This window comes from Pinus tabuliformis, chromosome X (assembly GCF_031772625.1).
Source record: "Pinus tabuliformis cultivar Carrire ecotype Pingquan chromosome X, CPIR1, whole genome shotgun sequence".
Taxonomy (NCBI): domain Eukaryota; kingdom Viridiplantae; phylum Streptophyta; class Pinopsida; order Pinales; family Pinaceae; genus Pinus; species Pinus tabuliformis.
Window position 1 is genome coordinate 1,459,937,682 of NC_142308.1, and position 22,655 is coordinate 1,459,960,336.

General features: G+C 38.6%; 1 protein-coding gene across 2 annotated transcripts in view; it reads right to left on the bottom strand.

The window, feature by feature from the left end:
- Positions 1-22,655, bottom strand: part of TRS120 (transport protein TRS120) — a 230,816-nt gene that overhangs the window by 88,773 nt on the left and 119,388 nt on the right. For both annotated transcript variants that reach the window (XM_089450070.1, XM_089450071.1), the window contains exons 7-8: positions 13,920-14,212; positions 12,127-13,001 (exon numbers count right to left, since the gene is read on the bottom strand). In XM_089450070.1, coding sequence (XP_089306196.1) covers positions 12,127-13,001; positions 13,920-14,212 — 1,168 coding nt within the window. The remainder of the gene's footprint in view (positions 1-12,126; positions 13,002-13,919; positions 14,213-22,655) is intronic.

A 22,655-nucleotide genomic window follows, 5' to 3' on the forward strand; every position in this document is an offset into this window, starting at 1 on the left:
TATGGAATGGAAGAATGTGCACCTATGAGCACACCGATGACCACAAACTACAAATTAAGCAAAGATGATGAATCCCCCCGGTAGATGCAACTCTTTACAGGTCAATAATTGGAGCTCTCTTATACTTAACTGCTACAAGACCCGACATTATGCAAGCAGTGGGAATGGTGGGAAGATTTCAATCAGCTCCTAAGCAATCCCACATGTTGGCTGTGAAAATAATTCTCAGATACTTGAAAGGAACTCCTGACTTTGGTCTTTGGTATCCCAAAAGCACAAATATTACAGTGATAGCTTATACCGATGTTGATTGGGCTGGAAGCATGGATGATCGTAAAAGCACCAATGGAAATGCATTTTTTATGGGAGATTGCCTGGTAGCTTGGCTCAACAAAAAACAATCATCTATATCTCTCTCTACAGCTGAAGCCGAATATATAGCCGCAGCTGACTGTTGTACACAAATACTATGGATGAAGGAAGCTTTGAAGGATGTCAACATAGAAACTAAATAGCCAATCACCATCTATTATGACAACACAAGTGCTATCAGTCTCAGTAAAATTCCAGTGATGCACTCAAAGACCAAACATATACCAATCAAGTATCATTTTCTCCGTGAACAAGTGGCCGAACAAAACATCAAAATGGAATATATCAATACTAAAGAACAAATTGTAGATATTTTCACCAAAACCTCTTCCTCGAGAAGCATTTGAACATCTCCGTCAAAAGATGGGCGTTATTGCTTTAGCATCACACTAAACTGATTCTTAAGATGTTTGACAGGGGGATCACGTAAACAGGGAGAGTCCTTGTGCACTCCTTTGCCATTGATGTCAAAGGGGGAGAGAAGAATATTGCCATCAATGACAAAGGCGGATATTGTTGATCTAGATTGTCATTGATGTCAATATGGCAATATTCTGGAATACTAAATGATGATGTGAAGCCAAGCAAAGCAGATCCAACAACATTATGTGCAGAGCAGATCCGTGAAACAATAGGAGCATTACGTCGAAAGAGTAACGACATCGGAAGGAGCACAGAGGAACACGTAGGGGAGAAAGAGATAAAGGGAAGAACTAAGAACCCAATCAGAAGATTAAACCATGGAAAACCCTTTAAAAGTCCATAGCGCATCGAAGTTTAACATATCGGCAGTATAACATATCGGCGGGCTTTATCATATGTCACATTAAAATCTGTGATTGCAATTTGAGTTGCGGACCCGACTGCTTCAATAAAACACGCCCTAATGTAATATCGTGTCCGCCTCGTTGGAAGTCATATCACCAGTCTTAAAGAAATGCGACACCAAAATTCTCTAATTGCGATATGAGGTGCGGACCCGATCGCTCCATTATAACACACCTTAAAGAAATATTGCATCTGTCGTATCGAAACTTTCATATCGCAAGACTTAAAGGGATGTTACGTTAAAACCCCCAAATGTGATATATATTACGGACACGACTGCATCACTATAATATGACTTAATGTAATATCGCATATGTTGAATCGCAAGTTTCAAAGGGATGACAAACCTCTGATTGCGATAGTATTGTGGACCGCCGATTGCGATAGAGTGGTGGACATCGGATCGTCCATTGCGATAGTGTCGTCGACCCAACGGAGTTATCAAAACAGTTTAATATAATATCACATCCAGTAGGGGCAATCGGCAATCGACTATGTTATGAGCACGACTTGTAAAAGACCTCTGAAAGTTGCGATTGTGATTGAGGTGATGACGTAGATGTGGGACCTCATGTGGGTATGGCCTCTCCTATGAAATTTTCTGTAAATAAACAAGTTTGTGAATAATTGGATGAATATTCATAAGTCAGCCTCTCCCTCCAATGAACGTGTCTCTTGGTTATTGGTGAGACTCATATAAATACAGGTTAAAACGCCTCACCTCAAGCATTGATATTAGCATCGGGCACAGAGAAAAATTGACAGTTCACAACTCGTGAACTTGAAGAAACAAAGAGTCGAAGGTCGAAAACAGAAGCTGAAGGTCTAGTGTGAAGAAGGAAGCCGAAGGTCCAGCAAAAAGGAAGTCGAAGGTTGTTAAAATTGGCAACCAGGGCAAAACTTCATGTGGGTCATCTTATTCATGGCTAATAATATTTTTATTAGATTCCTCTCATCGAGAGGAATCTAAAGATCATCCAATTCCGATAAGTATTCATGGAGATATGAATTTATTTTGATTATGGAATTATTATCAAGCCGACCTACAACTCATGTAGACTCAGAAGCCCAACAGTCGCATCTATTCACCCACCAACGTTGTGTATTAATATAAGAGGACTTTTCCTCATTTAGACTCACTCATCTCATCACATCTCTCTCTCTCTACTGCGCAGATATGAGTCTCTTCTCTACTGCGCTGAAATGGGTCTCTCTCTCTCACACATGTGAAGCCGGAAGCTGTTGAATTTGAAGCTGCAATTGCAGAAGTAAAGATTGACTTGCGTGGCCTAGAAGATCTCCTCTTTGGAACTGCGTTGTAGGTTCATCTGAACCTCCTCTGAAAGCCGCAACTTTTGGTTGTGTAATGAAGTCAATCAGACGAACGGTTTGCAAGATATCGACTGACCTAGTTTGAAGCCGGAAACTGCTGAAACTGAAGCTGCAACTGCAGAAGCAAAGATTGACTTGCGTGGCCTAGAAGATCTCCTCATCTGAACTGCGTTGTAGGTTCATCTGAACCTCCTCTGGAAGCCGAAACTTTTGGTGGTGGAATGAAGTCAATCCGACTGTCGGTTTGTGAGATATGGTCTGCCCTAGTTTGATAATGAAGCCGCTAATGCTGATGCTACTGATCTAGGGTTTGCTACTGCTGATATGAATCAGATTTATTGTACTATTTCTCTCTGCTGAATTATTGAAGATAAAAGAAGATTTGATTAAAGGGTTTCCCCACACATTGTGGGGTTTGTCCCTGGCTAGCCGCCACATCTTGTGTCCCTTGTCTTGGCTTGTTTTCTGTCGATCGTTTAATGTTCTATCTACACTTTACTTTATGTACATGTGATTGCTAATCAGTGGAATATAATAAGAAAAAGAAGTAAACTGTTATAAGCATAGAACATACCATAACTTAACATGGTATCAGAGCTGAGGTGAAGACAAAGCCCGAGCAAGAGCAAGAGCAATCATTGAAGAGAATATTGGCAAGGCTATCGTAAAAGAACTATGGGGTCCTCAACACTCTCTCCTGCCGAAGACAAGCTCCGTGAGAAAGCTGACTATCACGGATGGAAGATGTCTATCGATCTAACCCTTGAAGATCAAGGAGTGCTGGACCATGTAAGAGGCAATATTGTTGAGCCTTCATCAAATGCATATGCTGCTGCCTGGAACAAATGGAAAAATGGAGAAGTCAAAACAAAGAAGATCATCCGGGACTCTATCGACAAGCGCTTAGTGGCCTACATCTCTGATCTAGACACCTCCAAGGAAATCTACGACAAACTGGACTACTATTCTGAACAATAATGTAATTCCTAGTTTCGAGGAATTAATGGCTAGATGCATTCAAGAACAAACAAGGGTAGAAGAGCAGGAAATGCCCTTGCCTAAAGGTCCTCCTGCTGCTTTTGGAAAAATAATGTTAAAGATGCTTTCACTCTTGGGTTTCGAGTTGATTCTTTATATCAAGTCGGTGGAAGTCCGCTAGGTGTCATGTCTTGTGACACAACGCTTCAGTCCGAACTTTGGCATCGGAGGTTTGCCCACCTTCATTATAAAGCTCTACCCGATGTAAGACAGATGGTAATAGGGATGCCCGAATTCCAAGTAGAGAAAGAAGGTGTATGTCCGAGATGTGCCGAAGGAAAGCTCAAAAGGGGACCATTCCCCTCAAGCCAAAGCAAGACCTTCGATATATTACAGTTGGTTCACTCAGGCATATCTGAGGTTGGCATTAAGAGGGAGACTTCTACACCACATACTCCTGAGCAGAATGGTGTGGTGGGAAGGAAGAACCACATGATGATGGAAGTTGTCCGGGCCATGCTACATGATCAAAGACTTCCAAAGTTTCTATGGGCTGAAACTACAACACTGCCGTATATGTACAAAATCGATGCCCTCATCAAGCATTGGGTTCCAAGACTCCTGAAGAAAAATTCACCGGTAAGAAACCTGATGTTTCTCATTTTAAAATTTTTGGAAGCCCTATATACTTTCATGTGACGAAAGAGAAAAGAAATAAATTGGGAGCATCTGGAAAGAAGGGAATTTTCGTGGGCTATGGTGAAAATACTAAAGGCTATAGAATCTATGTAGCCGGTCAAAGGGAAGTCATAATTAGTCATGATGTCACCTTTGACGAAGATATGGCCCTCAGCAAGGTGGACAATTTGCTGACTTTGAGTAGCTCTCAAGAAGCCGACACAGGGAACCAAAAGAAAAGGATGATGAATCAATGCCTGATGTAGAAGAACCCATGGATCCGATTGATCCTCATCCTCATGAGCCTTCCTCTTCTAGGAAGAGGCCTTCATGGCTTAGGGGGATACTTAATGACGCTGAAGGACATGTTGCACCCTGAGGAACCTTCCATCAAAGTAAGAAACTTAACAGGTATCAGGGATACCTGACCATCATGAGCACGATCATACAAAATGAACCTTCATCATTCTCAGATGTCATCAAGCATTAACTATGGAAGGATGCTATGACCATAGAATATGGGTCTATTATGGAGAATGATGTCTAGGAAGTAGTTCCCAGACCCTGGACAAGACAATTGTTACTTCAAAATGGCTTTACAAGATAAAGCATGCAGCAAATGGAAGTATGGAAAAGTATAAGGCTCGTTTTGTTGCTCATGGTTTCTCCCAGAAGGAAGGTATAGACTATGATGTGATATTTGCACCTGTTTCCGGATATACGACCATCTGCTCGATCATAGCCCTTGCCACTTCACAAGGAAGGAACCTACATCAGATGGATGTCAAGACAGCATTCTTGCACGGTTTGATCAAAGAAGAGGTCTACGTGGAGCAACCCGAAGGATTTGAGATTTATGATTGAAAATCTCATGTATGCAGGTTGAAGAAGGCTCTCTATGGGCTGAAGCAAGCACCCCGAGCATGGTATGAGAGGATCGATAGCTACTTGATGAAGTTGGGATTCACTAGGAGTGAAGCCGTTCCTAACCTTTACTTTAAGGTTGAAGATGACAAGCCTCTCATATTGGTGTTGTATGTGGATGACCTCTTTCTAACAGGTGTAGACCCTCTCATTCACAAATGTAAGAGGGAGCTGGCTTCTGAATTTGAAATAAAGGACCAAGGACTTGAAGTATGGCAGAAGCCAAGGGAAATTTTCCTATCTCAAGGAAAATATGTGGTAAAGATATTAGAAAGATTTGGTATGATGGACTGCAAGCCTGTGACTACCTCGAGGATCTTAACTTTTAGAAGTTATATGGTAGTGATGTCGGACCAGACTTGGGAAATGCCTCTGAGTTTCAAAAACTCATTCGCATTGATGTTCTTGGTGAACCTCCGTCCGAACATATGTTTTGCAATTAGCATTGTGACCTCATATTTGGTTGAGCCTCACTGGATTGATGCCAGGAATCTTCTGAGATGTCTTCAGGACACAATCTCTCATGGATTAAGATACACTGCCGGAGATGTGAGACTACTTGGATATACTGATGTTGATTGGGCAGGCAGTGTGGTGGACCGTAAGAGCACTTCCGGGTGCCGTTTCACCTTGGGATCGGCTTCGATATCCCGGATGAGCAGGAAGCAGAAGTCGGTGGCTTTGAGCACCGCCAAAGCAGGATATATTGTTGCTAGCATGACCTCGTGTGAGGCAGTCTGGTTGCGAAAGCTCTTCAGTGAGTTGTTTGGATTTACATTGGATACCACTGTGATTCTCTATAACAACCAGAGGTGGGATTCGATTATTGAGGAATCCCGTATTCGTCGATTGCTCCAGCAGATAGACATCATCTGGGATATGGTAATTTGATGAGCAAGGATGCTCCATCGCATTAAGATGATGTACAGGTTGATACACCTTGTCAAAGCCCTGGGGAAAGATCTAATCTATGATTTTCCCAAATGACTTGAAGTCGGCAAGAAACCCTTGTACAAGGGTCCTGCTTGTTGCATACATTGAGCTCTGGGAGCTTTGAGGGCTTGCGGTTATTACTGGAGCAACATACGACCAAAGGGTGACTCACCCTCCCCTGGTGGTGCGCACTGGAACAAGATGATTCGCTCTCTTGTGGGACAAGATGATTCGCTCTCTTGTGGAACAGGATGATTTGCTCTCCTGTGTAGCAGGATGATTAGTTCTCCTGTGAGGCCTGGATTGATGTGTTCTCCATGGCAGCCTAGATTGATGTGTTCCCACGGTGATTGTAGCAGGATTGATGTGTTCTTCTGTGAGGCCTGGATTGATGTGTTCTCCATGGCAATTGTAGCAGGATTAATGTGTTCTCCTATGAGGACAGGATTGATTAGTTCTCCTGTCGAGGCATCCTACCCATGCAGTCTGGGACTCATGGGAAGTACCTCTCATCTTATCAATGAGCAGGGAAATGAAGTTAGGGACCATAGTAGTACCGATGGACGCATCGTTGTAACTACCGTACTCCCTACGCTAGGATGACCTCCATTGATCTGTGATAAATGATACTGGTCTGGGACCAGTGGTAGGACTTGTACCATACTATGACGCTGACTTCGGGTCGGTTGAGGCTGGTCTGGGATCAGTGGTACATACTCTGAGACTGACTTTGAGTCAATGGAGGATGATATTGGTCTGGGACCATTGGAGTTGTACTCACTATGACGCTGACTTTGGGTTGGTTGAGACTGGTCTGGGACCAGTGGTACATACTCTGAGACTGACTTTGAGTCAGTATGATACATCCTCGATCATTTCTTCTTCTTCATAATTCGAAGAAAAGCAGAGTAGAACAAAACAATGCAAGAGCAGAGCAGAACAGAACAAAACAGTACAGATCAGTGCAAGGCAAAACAAGACAAAGCAGAACAGGCAAAATAGAGCAGAGCGGGGCAAGGGTCAGGCTGTACAAGGCAGTGCATTTGATGGATGAATAGTAACGACTGATAGACAGATTGCAGATGAAGTTCTCCATGGTTGAGAGGGAGTGTTAAAATTGGCAACCAGGGCAAAACTTCATGTGGGTCATCTTATTCATGGCTAATAATATTTTTATTAGATTCCTCTCGTCGAGAGGTGTAGGATTGATATAAAGATCATCCAATTTCGATAAGTATTCATGGAGATATGAATTTATTTTGATTATGGAATTATTATCAAGCCGGCCTACAACTCATGTAGGCTCAGAAGCCCAACAATCGCATCTATTCACCCACCAACGTTGTGTATAAATATAAGAGGACTTTTCCTCATTTAGACTCGCTCATCTCATCACATCTCTCTCTCTCTCTACTGCGCAGATATGAGTCTCTTCTCTACTGCGCTGAAATGGGTCTCTCTCTCTCACACATGTGAAGCCGAAAGCTGTTGAATTTGAAGCTGCAACTGCAGAAGTAAAGATTGACTTGCGTGGCCTAGAAGATCTCCTCTTTGGAACTGCGTTGTAGGTTCATCTGAACCTCCTCTGAAAGCCGCAACTTTTGGTGGTGGAATGAAGTCAATCCGACGAACGGTTTGCAAGATATCGACTGACCTAGTTTGAAGCCGGAAACTGCTGAAACTGAAGCTGCAACTGCAGAAGCAAAGATTGACTTGCGTGGCCTAGAAGATCTCCTCATCTGAACTGCGATGTAGGTTCATTTGAACCTCCTCTGGAAGCCGAAACTTTTGGTGGTGGAATGAAGTCAATCCGACAGTCGGTTTGTGAGATATGGTCTGCCCTAGTTTGATAATGAAGCCGCTAATGCTGATGCTACTGATCTAGGGTTTGCTACTGCTGATATGAATCAGATTTATTGTACTATTTCTCTCTGCTGAATTATTGAAGATAAAAGAAGATTTGATCAAAGGGTTTCCCCACACATTGTGGGGTTTGTTCCTAGCTAGCCGCCACATCTTGTGTCTCTTGTCTTGGCTTGTTTTCTGTCGATCGTTTAATGTTCTATCTGCACTTTACTTTATGTACATGTGATTGCTAATCGGTGGAATATAATAAGAAAAAGAAGTAAATTGTTATAAGCATTGAACATACCATAACTTAACAAAGGTCAAGCAAGACTGTTGGTTGGGTTAATCTCTAAAAGGGCTTGAACCTGTAATCTGTGGAAGAAGTACAGAATGCAATCTGGAGAATAGTTTTGTAAACGAAATAAGGGTTCATCGGTCATCGTTTAAAGGAAGCAACAGACTACATCAGCATTATGTATAAGTTTATTCCTTGGAAGTAAGACAGTGAGAAGCAATCACTCCTGAAGCATTTATAAAGATCACAAGGACAGGAAGCAGTGTAATACAATCAAAACATTTATTGACAAAACAAAACTATAGGGTCGAAGCCCTTGGGGTTGGTGCCTCAGAATTGGAAGGATTGGTGTCCTTGGAGTTGGTGCTCCTGAATCCAAGGTTGGTGCCTTGATAAGCTAAGGTCGAATCCCTAGAGGTTGGAGCCTCATCAAAGTCCAAGTTGGTGCCTGGCAAAATTCATCAAATATTGTATTCAATCTTTTTCTATATTTAATAAAATCATTTCTTTGATTAAAATTGTAAAGAATCTAAATTGGTAATAATAACAATTGAAAATAAACATTGATTCACCCCCCTCTCAGTATTTCCGACACAATCCTATGCTCCTCAAGTATATCTTTTACCCTTATATTCAATTTTTGAACGTTCTCAATGTGCTCCACCATTGAACCCTTCTGTTTAAGATTTATCAATTAGCTAAAAAAAATGTTGCTTTTTGTATCCTGATAATGTGCTATCATTTCTTCCGTAAAAATTTCCCAAGTGACAATTTATTTACAAAAGCAAAGCCATCGATACCATACAAACTAATTGGGTTCCAAATATAAAGTTGCAATGCGTACCTTTCGTGTGTTTTGCACATTATGGAGATCGAAATATTGCTCCATCTGTAGTATCCATGTTACGAGATCCTTGCCCTCAAACTTCAACATATCGATCTTTGGAACATGGTGGGTCTTCAATCCAATGTTAGAGTCTATGAAATTTTGATTAACATTTCTTTTTTTCTCATTATGAGTTTCCTTTACTACCCTTTCACCATTAGTAAGCGTTTCTTGTAGCAACTTTGTCAAATATATCTTCAAATCTTCCATGTTGCTTAATTTTTGCTTCTATACCATCCATCTTATTAGCTTCCATGCCATCCATCTTAGCTTCCACGACATACATCTTAGCTTCCATGCCTTTCTTTAAACCATCCATCTTAGCTTCTGTTACTTTTTGTGAGAGTGAAATTTGATGCATTTGGTCTCGTAATTTTGATATATCATGTTGCATTTCTTCCTCTTCTTCATGAGTCATGGTAGAGCTTTCATGTTGCTTACTAGGTGTTTCCATTTTCTTTCTTCGAGGCAATAATTAATGATAATTATGCTTCACTATGTCCTTTGAATTCCTTCAAACTAATTTTCCAAATCAAACTTAAGCAAAAAAAATTTGAGATATAATTCGGGACCCTGCAAAAACCCTAACTTTCTTGGATCATATCTCGAAAAATATAGCAAGACAAGATCTGAAATTCATACCCGAGGTTTATCAAGGTTTCGGCTCAAACGGGTTTTAATTTCTGATTTTGAAACGTCGTAAAAAAAAAGTTATAGTGAAACTGCTACGATGACCTATTTGAAGCAGTGAAACCCTAAAATCCAAAGCTCTGATATCAATTGTTATGCAACCAGCTCACAAAGTAGAAGAAAAGATAGATCAACGACTTCAAAATCAGACTCTTCGAGGGGGCAACCTCCTTTACATTACACGAACAATTATTGGATCATACAAATGACAAAACCTCATTTCTATATATAGGACTAAGGGGTCACAATATAATGAGAGCCGACATAACAATAATAATGTAAGGGCACAACAATAACAATAATGGGCTTCTATGGGGCACAGTAATAATAATATGGGGACAACATGGGCACAACAATAACAATAAGGGGCTAAAATGACAATAATAATAAGGGAATACACTAGTATTATAGGGACCTAACAAGGGTGCTAAATTTTGTTATAACACAACCATTATAGCAACAAAGTCAAAATGGTTTACTCAGACATTATAGGAGGCATAAAAGCAAGGAGTGTCGAAGTCTACTTTTCGAATGAGATATCCCCTTAAAACTTTCCCATTCAAGTTGCATGAATACCTTCCATTCTTGAGAAAAAAACCTTCCGGCTTTAAGGAGGTAGATATAGAGCATGGCAAGATCCTATGACGAAAGAGTCCATCTCCATAACCAAGAATAATATGCGAGAGATTCTTCCAAGACCAATCAGGAACTCAATGATTGATTCTTCATGGTTGTTCAAGATAAAGCCTACAATAATGGAAGCATCCAGAAGTTCAAGGCCAGATTTGTAGCAAGAGGCTTGCATCCGAAATAGGGAGTCAGTTATGATGCAATCTTGCTCACATTGCCATGTATACTTCTATCTGTACCATCATGTCTATTGCATTTTGTTTTGATTGCCCTCTTTACTAGATGAACATAAATACTGCTTTCTAAATGCAGTAATTCAAGAGGAAGTATATATAACTCAGTTGAGAGGGTCTGAGGTGCATGGGTTATATACCTTTGTGTGCATATTGAAGAAGGCCCATTATGAGTTGAAGCAGGCAGCACAAGTTTGGTACTCTAGGATAGATGAGTACTTGCTGAATTTGGGCTTCTCCAAGACTTGTGCTGGTTTGGACCTTTATAATTCGTACAATGAGATTTTACTACTGGTCTCGGAGCAATATGTTGATGATTTGATATTTACAGGGAATTCAAGAAAGCTTATTGTATGGTGCATGCAGAATCTAGCCAACATATTTGATATGAGGAACAATGGTCTTTTGCAATAATTTTTTACGCTAGACATGTGGCAAGGTGCTAGTGAAGTCTTTCTTGGGCAAGGGATGTGTATTGTGGAGATTTTGAAAAGATTTCAAATTCTTGACCGTAAACCATTGGCTACTGCTCTGGTACCAAATCTTAACTAAACTTGTGTTAAATATACTAATTTGGTTGATCCTATTTTGTACAAGTAGCTGATTGGGTCCTGGATGTACTTGCTGAATACTAAGTTGAACAGTTGCCACTCGATGAATACATTAACCTAGTTTACGGTTGAGCCTCACTCAACTCTATGGAAAATCGGTAAATGTCCAGAAACACATGGAGAACTCAATCCATTATGGCATGAAATATTTTGGAGATGGTGAGATCCTGCTACATGGACTTGTAGATTCCGATCAGGTTAGAGACACTGGTACTTGGAATAGTACTTCTGGGTATTAATTCAGTTTGGAATATGTATGATTCCCTAGTTTAGAAGGAAGCAACCAGAAGTTGCTTTCAGTTCACCAGATGGAAGTGTTTGGCAGCTTCAAAGTTCATTTGCTTCTAGTGAAGGCATCTAGCTGTACGAGTTGATTGTAGAATTGACCCAACAATTGTTAGGGCCAAGGGTTGTTTACTGTGACAAATTACAATCAAAGATGCAACAGGCTATCTGAGAATCCAGTACTTCATTATCACTCCTAACATATTGATATCCAGTACCATTTCCCAAGAGACTGAGTTTTAAAGGGAGTTGTATTGTTGGACTACATTCATATATATTTGCAGGTGACTTACAATTTGATGAAGCCCCTAGTTAAGGGGAAGTTTGAGATATCAAGGACGACAAAAAGACATTACAAGGAGTTTTTTAAGCATAATTTGACTAAATTCAGTTTTTACAATGAAGATGTTGACTCCCTACCTATTGAGGCAATGGCTCAAATGTTAGTGTTTTAGGCTTTTTAGGAAGGGAACATCCGTGTAATCCTGTTAATGGATCAATATACCTCTACATTCCATTGAGTAATTCATGATGCATTTCATTTTAAAAGAAAGTTATAACTGAATTATATGCACTCTCTAGTTATAACTTATTAGCACATACCTGCGTAATGAATCACCAATGAAGGACTGTTTCCTTCCTTGAATATCCTTCCAACATTCCCAGGACCATTTCTATTACCAACATTATCCAATTCCAAATTCAGTTGCCCAGCTTGTAGCCTAACAGGGATAACCACTGATGCACCAGGCTGCAAAGGAAGAGCTGACTGTAACATTTCATGCCCAATAGAAATTACGTTTTCCTGTTGCTTCCCAGAAAGTGAAATATTTGCCTCCACCACAGGAACAGCACCAGCATTTGCAAGACTTATCTGGATATCCCGGATCTCTCCTTCATATAAGACTGTTGATCCATCTCCTCCAACCACATGAGGAATCAAGAGTGGCAATGATGGCACTACCGATATATTTGGATTGGGAACGTTTCTTAACTTGGGTAATCCAGAACTTCGAAAAGGATCAACCAAGACAAGACCTTGTCCTGCTCCAAGTAAAAGATCATCAACATCTCTAAAAAGATGTTCAGTTATTACACCAAAACAATGAACAATGCATCCTTCAACTGTCAATGGACCAACAGAGGTGGGAATCCCAGACAATGATATTATTTGGGATGTATTGGGTAGAAGAGTCACACTCGTAGGAAATGCCTCAAAATTCTCAGAATTAACAGAAAGATATATGCTTTCAACTGACAACTCAAATGTGCATGGGTTTGCTAGCTCCACTAATACTTGAACAGGTTCGCCGACTATCCAGATAATTTCCTGCTTCTTGTCATCACTAGTATCTCCTTTGCCAAAAGGTGTGTAAATAAATGGACCTGAGGGAGCAGATCCTGCCCACCAATCTTCCTTTCCAGGAATGCGCTTTACAATCTCCATTTGTGAAGGAAGTGAGGGGATTGAATATAACCTACAGTAAAATTGTCAAGAGGAAAAGTTCAATGTGTGCAAAGTTTCTAATGCCCATAAAACATTAGTAAAATAAGTGTGCCCCAGATGATAATAAATAGGCAGACAATTTTGCATAATTCAAAATTGCTAGCCACAGCTGTGTGACTTTCCAGTTTCTGAAAGCTCTCATTTTTCCATTTAAAGTTGAAGCCTCTTATTACCTATCCAAATATTCAAATTCCTTTCAGAAGGTAGTGACACTCCTTGAAGAAATTAATGCTAGTTACCAATGACACATTAGTAAGATGAAGAATTACAAGTAATCGTAGCAGTCATGGTATCATATCACAAAATAATATGAAATATAAGCACGAAAACATTTCCAAGACTGAAGATAAGATTGTTATCAATGGTAAAATAAAAGGATGAGGAATTACAGTAATCACAACGAACATCACACTCTATTGACTGATTAAGAAGAGAGTAAACAATGCACTCATAGCCATAAAACATGAACATTAACGGCAGAATCTAGAAAGTATTCCTGAATTTTTATCATAGCTAGTCCAGCAATTAGAAATTACAGCAGGTAGTGCCAAATAGACAAGCAGCATCCAGCCGTCAGTTTGAATACAATAACTTGCTTATGCAGGATGAGAATGGTAGTATTATAAAAACTATGCTATTCTGTGCATATCAACCAGAGATGTTCTCATGTGATTGGGAAAACATAGTAACTTATCATGTGATGTGATGTTCCCATGTATGTTTTTTAATAAGCTTCTCAGATCACCAGAAAGACTAATATTAAGAGAATATAGTGGATTCCAAATATAAACATTATTCCTACTGAGAGAAAAATTTATCTGACATAAAAGTACTAAATAAGGGAACACTAATATCTCTCAGTTGGATATAGTAGAGATAAAATTTATACCTTACAAAAGGCAGAGCAGGATCTGCACACCGTGTTCCACAAGGAAGTCTTTCAGCAGAAGTTGTCAGTGCATTAGCTAGGCCACTCTGACCAGCCGGTGTTATAAGTGGATAGTGCAATCTCAACAGTCGAGCTGCTGCACTCCATGCAGCCAAAGGATCACCAGCACGTATAGCGGACAACAATATTTCTTTCAGGACAACCATTTGCAGTGTGCTCCACTGGCTTTCAAACAATGCAGCTATTGACTGGGTTTGTGATCTGACTCCATCACTACAAGCTGATTGGACTTCCTTTCATACAGGAAAAAAAAAACTTCATAATCAGATTTTTCTCTCAGGATGATTAACCAATATCAGCTAAAAATGAAAAGACTCTATTCTTTCTATATGAACAGTTTTTCCTGTAGTAAAAACCTTTCCTGATCATGTAAAACCTACTTTAATTTCCTTGATTCCCAGTAAAACATATTGATACATCTTGACGTCCTAAAAGAACTACATCCTCAATTTTATTATTGGGATGAACGACCAATATGAGTTAGAAATGAGTGAATCACTGAATTATGTACTCCATATAATCGTAGATATTTTGTTCTCACAAACGTTTTTCCTGGTTAAGTGAAACTTATATGGCTATGTCTATTCCTAGTACAACCACTTTTCACATCTCTGATTAGGAAACACCACATTCCGCTTTATATACCAGTACAAGTAGAGACTGACCTCTCCTCAGGGCATGCATAGGTCAACTATAGGATTTTACTGTCTATCTTCTCATTATAAAGGACAATTGGGAGCATACCCCGAATCAGCAGGAGCACCTCTTGTTACACAGCAGGTATAGACCTCCCAAGCCAAGGAGAGAATGTGAGAACCTAAAAAAGTGCAGAGTTATGTTTGATCACTCAGGTTCACCTACTCAAAATCAAATCAAATCAGTCATTTCACAAATGAGGCATATGCAACAGAATATTTCAAAGCCTCTCCTACCAGTAAATTTTGGGTAAGAATGAACCAGAATAGGTTGCATGCTACAGATTGCTTGGAAGTTCTTTGTTCAAAGCCAATTAATAGGCATGCATATAAGTGTAATTCAAACTAATCTCCTATTTAAAGTTTTCAGTGATTTATCAATGGTTGGATTCTGGGACATAAACCAACATAGATCCATCTTAACTCCGGATCTACCAAGCGCCGAGAGGGATCAAGCTTCTTTTTGAGTGCAAAGCTTGAGGAAAGGTTTGCACCTTGAGAGATTCCATTCCTCTCATCCTTGGTAGATCCTTAGTTAAGATGGATCTATGTTGGTTCTTAATAATATTATCTATATTATATAAATTTCACATCTCTATATATAAACTTATTCTCATTTTTAATTTATTAAACCCATGATTTAATATCTATGGAATATCAACAAAATAGTTTTAGTAGTACTGAGGATAGAGGGTTTAGATATATCTCAAAAGTAATTATAGTCTTTTTTGCTTTTAGATTTAATTAAAAATGTTATAAAATAAAATTATATAAAATATTTTGATTGTGAAATGAGTTATGGTTTTTGGGCATATGTTATTGATTGTTGGAAACTCTGAGAAGGGGGTGAATCAGTATTTCACTTACAATTAGTTAATTATAAAATTTTAGAGCATGAACAATAGAACAGTAATCAACAACACATCACAAGAGCAGTACACAACAAATTTTTAGGTGGAAATCCTTTCGGGATAAAACTACCAAACGTTTTTCTAATATTTTTATCAGTACAAAAACATGCTTCAGCTCCAACTGAAAGGGAAGCCCCAACTCCCTAGTACTCTAAAAAAGCATTTAAATTTATCAAGTAGCTCCAACTCTTGAAAGGATTCTCATGCAACCTGGTTTACCAGCGCCAACTAGGACACTCCAACACCCTAGTTTTATCAACTACAACTGATAGGGTGTTTCAAAACCCTGCAAGCTCCAACTTTCCCTAGCACTACCCTACGACCCTAAAGTGTTTTTAGGCTACAACCTGATGGAGACTTCACTCTCCTGCCTTGCACCACCCAACCACCTTGAAAGAAGATGAAATAAATTGTGGTCTCCCATACCAAGGACAATGACCCACTTACAAAGAAATTCAATGAAGACCCTTACTGATTATACATGCTTCATTTTTTAATGAAACCAAACTACTTCAATGTTGCTGCCAAGTGATGAACAAACTGAACAAAAGTAACTCTATTCTTCTGATCTGTTGATGCCTTAATCCCTGGCGTTGTTGGCTTATCCAAGTTACCATCGAATTTTGCTTCCGTACTGTCAAATTCTACTCAGTGTACAGGTGTACCGATTCGTACGGTTACATCCTCTATGAACCAACTTATTAAGTGTACTAACATTATTTTTGAGTTATTAAAAAAAATATAATATTAAATTAAAAAGTTATATTATTAAATTAAAAATAAAAATAAACAAATAAAAAACTAGAGACATATAATACAAAAGGGCAAGGGACTAAGAATATATATATATATATGTTGCCAGGAAACGTGGGTGCGGGGACGAGGACGAGGACGGGGACGGGGACGGCATTTTTGGAAACAGAGTGCGTGGGTTCGTCGGGTAATATAATAATATTAAATTTTAATAATTATATTTTATAAATTATAAATTTATAATTAATAATATATATTAAATTTGAATTTGTATATTTTTTCAACTTTAAACAAGAAAACTTTAATGACAATCATTTAAACATGTTTAATCTCTCCCATATAAAAACACAATTTTTTCATAGGAGATTCTTCTCAACCTGATAGTGGTCTAGACTTTTCTTGATGTCTAATCATCCACCTGCCCCATGCATGGTGTGCTCTGTGGTAAAGCAATCCCAAAAAGTTAAAACAGTGGCAGCCTTACCCTTTCACAAAACACGCTAATTCTTTTAGGCATATTTTCCTAGTTTTAATCTTAACATGATGTTATCAGAACGCTGTGAGAAATTGGCAGATTTTGATACTTAATTTAGCCATTTTCCAAAATAGCCCTTCGCCATTTAACAGCATCAGCTTATTACAGCTTATGGTTGGTCCCAATCCTACTTTCTATTTGACCAAAAATGTCTGAACCTGTATGTGTGAATTTACAGTTTATAATTTGATGGTTATTAACTTATTTGGCTCGGAAATGAATGTTTCATAAATTCATTCCAAATTGATTTACAAGAATCTGCAGGCTCAAATTACAGAGTAAGAGGTCTCTTTTCCAGTTCTGGTTTCGATGCCATATAATATTAAAGGCATTGAAGATCCACAAATACAGGAGATTCATAATTTACATTGAGACTCTAACAAACCTTGGGCATAAGTTTTGAAATTGTTTTTATAAATTTATAGCATAAGACTAATGGAGAGACTGATCATAAGAGTCTCCTGCGGTAGGAAGGGACTCATGAATGTGCAAACAGCTACCCTTTTTTTTCCAACTATGGTCATCACCTTATTAAATATTTCCACAAAGCTACAGCCAATATGATATGATATTCTGCTTGTGGGATTGTACACCCATAATGTTCCTTTTATAATATTGAGATATCATAATCATATATGATTTCAGAATACTGTGTCGCTCATAAGTTTTGAAAAACTTATCACTGTTGATAAATTTTTACAATGATTCATTACCCTTGAGCAGCACGTCATGCCCACAGAGCAATGATAAGGCATGTGAACAAAGACAGACTTTGGAAACTGTAATCTTTGGAAATGATGGCAGAAAATTTCCTTGAGAAACATTCAAAAGACCTTACAACCATCTCTGAAGGACAATCCAGACCAATGACCATCAATGACTCCAAAAATGATATCATTCGTTTATGGCATATATTCTTATATTCTATGGCATATCATTCGTTTATGGCATATCATTTTTTAAATTTCAATAAAAAAAAATTATTTGAAAATTAAATTTTTAATATAGTTTTTTTATGAAGAACCCAAAGAACCCAACCCGAAGAACCCGAAAAACCCAAGAACCCAAGCACACGAAGAACCCGAAGAACCCAAGCACCCGAAGAACCCAAGAACCCGTTAAAGGAAAAGAACCCAAATTTTTTTTTTGAAGAACCCGGTTCTTCATGGAAGAACCCAGTTCTTCTGGGTTTGTCTGGGAAGAACCCGTACCCGAATCCAGTACTTGGGTGCGGGAACCCGGGATGGGTTCGAGAACCCCACCCCCGGGTGCGGGTACCCGTGCAACACAGATATATATATATATATATATATATATATATATATATATATATATATATATATATATATATATATATATATATATATATATATTTTGAGGTTTTCGACATTATAGAAGTGATACATGAATATTAAAAAGGAGTATTTCAACAAAATATATATATATATATATATATTCATTCTAAAGACATTTGAGAAGTGAATTTGTGTGCAAAGAAAGGATTATAAAGGATTCAATACTAAGCTTGAAGGAATAATTAAGTTAAAAAAAGGGTAATATTTATTTAAAAAAAAGCATTCTTATAAAGATTAGAAAGGGTTATTTTTAAAAATCCTAAATTCATCTAGGAAAAAAAGAAAAATGGGGACCCGTAATGAAAGATTTCTTAAAACTTTTAGCAAATGTGTTAGTACACTATTTAAAATCAAAGGATCACTCACAGGAAGAGATATTATAATCTCTATCAATCCTACTGAAGATAGCAATTATGTTAGTATTAAATGTACTAGCCAATTAGTGATTCATAAATCGAATATAGTATAAACGAATTTTGTTAACACAAATGACAAACAATACGACATAAGCAATCTACAACTAAGTATTGGGGATTATACTTTTATCTCGCAATTCACCATGAAAAACTTATTTTTTGACGATAGTGACATTGTTTTGAGCTCACCCTGGATGGAAATTCTAAGGTCCTTTATCCTAAATACGAAAAAGAAGTTTTTGACTTTTTCCCACAAAAAGAAAAAAATAACACTACAGGATGTTACTTTGAAGCCATATTCAATGACGTCGTAAGACATACAAGAAATCTCAAAAGTAATTCTTCGAAAAAATAAAAAAGCGATACAAAATATGCGAATGGATTTGACAAAATCACCGCGACAAAAACGAAGAAATTACTCATCTTAAGGACCATACCGAGAAATTACTCACTCAAATTACGAAACTTAAAAATGATAAGCAATCATTGAAAAATAAATTAGAAGAACTCATCATGAAAGATGTTTTGAAGTCGTCAGATGTAACCATCCAAACTGAAGATAAGGGAATAAATACCGATCCAATCAATATCACAACTCAGATAGAGGGCAAACCAGTTGAAGGAAAAACATATTCAGATGTTGCAGTTCAAATGATGAAAAATCCAAATGCAGATTTTGTAACCAACTCAACAACATCAGTATTTGAAGTAAATTAGGAAGTTGTCACACACAAGATAAAGGAAAATCAAACCACAAGAGCTCCCTATCTATATCTGATCACAACAGCAGACAACTCAATCAATTTGCATATCTGTATCACTCAGATCAGAAACAACAAACTTTTGTTCCGAAGACTACTAATGTCAGTGCAATTCAGTCTTGTGATAAAAGTTCACACGAAGTATCCAATAACTGCAAGATTCTGCAAAAGATTGATTTAGGATGGTCAGATCCTTTCTTAGTTCGACAATTTTGTTTATCACTCAGAGGATCATATCATCTTACTATCAATGAAGAAGACAGTTCTGAGACGAGAAGACATTCAAATAAACTAAAAGAGGAAAAAAAAAAAAAATCAAGCCTTTTCATCAGTAAGCTTTGAGGACAAAGCTTTTTGAAGAGGAAGGCAATGTTATGAATAACATATATATAAAATAATACAAATAATGTAAACAATAATAATAATAAATAATCTATGTAACTGGATTCGTCCTACAGGGACCATGTGTCGCGAATCCATCGAATATGACACGATTTGTACGGATTCGAGTACGGAAATCGTGACACGTAGTGTCCAATCCTTACACGATCGAATCTGGACTGTGTATCGATCGGACACTACGTGTCACGATTTCCGGACTCAAATCCGACAAAACAGCGACCTACGTGACTTTTAAAAAGGCTTTTCCTCGTTTCTTTTGGCACATTCACTCATTTACTTTGTTGTGGGTTTGTTGTGGGTGTTTAGGAGTTAGGAGCAAAGGGTGTGGGAGCATTTTCAAGGAGATTCAAGCAACAGGTAAGTGCATTTTCTCTCTAATATTTTTGCATTTTTATTAGAACAATTTACAAATGCATTTCTTTTACAAATTTGTGCATATTTTTGTTTATTTTTTTACAGTATTCATGGCTCAATCAAGGGCAGCAGGCAAGGGGCAAAGCAAAGGGAAGAATATCCCCATTGGAGATGCCCCTCCTCTCCCAATTTCATCAAGGTCTACTGCAAGTAATGTTGAGGGAAGACTTCCTCCTCAATGTAACATTGACAAATATTCCTTGTGGATATATGCAATGTTCCACCAAGACTCCGATGCGGGGAGACGCACAGGGGGGACGTGTGGGAGTACCCTCAAATTTTAGGGAAATTTAGGGGGTGCGGGGAGTCGTCGAGGTATATATATATATATATATATATATATATATATATATATATAATTCAAGTTCATATTCATTGTTCACTATTCAATAACGAAAGCATAAAAATATTAAATAGACAATTGAAATTTGAATCATTGATCCATCCTCATCATTCATTTTGATACATACATCATTCATATGACATACTCAAGTGACAAGTCTCATTATTGAATTAATTATTATTCATACATACCATGAGATTCGAAAAGCAAAAATAAAAATCAATAATAAAATATTCAAATACATTGATCGATATCATTCATCATTCAATGGTTCATCATTCTACAATCTACATTGATTTAAAAACTAAATTCATCATTCATCATTCTAGAATCTAAATTGAAAGCAAAACATACTAGTATATTTTCAAAGTTTGAACACTAAATCTATATAACTCAAAGTTTCAAAGTTCAAACTCAAAAATAGTTAAGAGTGAAATGGAAATGACTTTGGGTTGAAATGAAATGAGCTTTTAACTTTAAGGTTTAGGCTTTTAAGTTTTAGTTATTTAGTTTTAATTTTAATTTTTTTTTAGACTTTTAAGTTTTAGTTATTTAGTTTTAATTTTAGTTTAAAAAAAAAAATTAATGGTTTTGATTTTTGAATTTTTGATTTTTAATTTTTAATTTTTAAGTCTTATTAGACAAATTTAAAGGGGGACGCCCAGGCGCACCCTTTTTGGGGAGTCTAGACTCCCACACTGAAGGGGGACGCCCAGAAGCACCCTTTTTGGGGAGTCTTGGGGAGTCTAGACTCCCACACTGGGGAAACGCACCCCCTTGTGTCTCCCCAAGACTCCCCAAAAAGGGTGCATGGGGAAACGCACCCCCAAGAGACTCCCCGTCCCGAGTGCGTGGGGTGCGAGGGGTGCGCGCACCCGACCCTGGGGGACGCGTCCCCGTGGAACACTGGATATATGTCACAAGAGAGCAAGGGCCAAGCAGCAAGGTGAAGGGAGGAGGCAATGTGAGTTGGAAATGCACCTATTGCCACAATACTTTCACAAGCACATATTTCCGTGTGAAAGGTCATTTGTTGGCTTTACCAGATTGTGGGATTGGAACTTGTACAAAGGTGCCTTTATCAAAGAGGAAAGAAACGGAAAGAGAGTCCAATGTTGGTATCGCAAATGTCGCTGCAAAATCAAAAAATCCAAGAATGATGACCCCCTTCCATTCTTGAGGAAAGGCAGCAACAAATTCCCATTTGAGAGTTCTAATGGGGGCCAAGCAGCAAAAAAAAAGGCAATTTCACTTGATCCAATGAACAAGATTTTTCAAAATGAAAAACGAGAAGAGTTTGATCTCACCATTGCCTTTTTTTCTATCAAAACTTCATATCCTTCAATGTTGCACGCTCACCTCTATTTATTGAGATGTGTCGAGCTCTAACTCAAGGGGCTCCATCAGGGTATGTGCCTCCTGGGTCAGAGAAGCTTAGAACCACATTGTTGACGAAGGCAAAAAAAGAGGTGGAAAAAATGTTTGAGCCGATTAAAGCATCATGGCCAACATCTGGCGTCAGCATTGTTTCTAGTGGATGGACCAGTGTTGCAGGAATCGCCCCCCCCCCCGGATCCAAAGGCAGAATCGCGAATCGTACGGAATCGATCCGGAATCCCCACAGGAAGCGCGATTCCGTTTTTGAGGTGGCGCGATTCCGGGTTAAAAAAACGATTCCTGCCATTTGAAGTTGCGGCCCCCCGGAATCGCGGTTCGGGAGGCGATTCGGGCAAGGGGTGGCGCCACGCAACCTGCCCGGAAGCGCACGCCACCCGCACGCCACCCAGGCGCAACCCGCACGCAACCCGCGGAGGCAGCGAATTAAACATATTTTTTTTTTAATTTCTTTTAAAATTTAACTTAACTAGCATGAGGGGGTGGGTTAGGGTGACTTTAGGGTGACTTTAGAAAAGAATAAAGCCCCCATTCTCTTCTCATTTTCTCACTTTGAGTTTATGAGAGTTGGAGAAGAGAAGAGAGGAGAGGAGAAGAGAAGAGAGGAAAGGAGAGGAGAAGAGAGGAGAGCTTGGAGGAGTGAAGAAGGAGGAGCTAGGAGAAGGAGGAGGAGCTTGGAGCAAGAGCTTGGAGGAC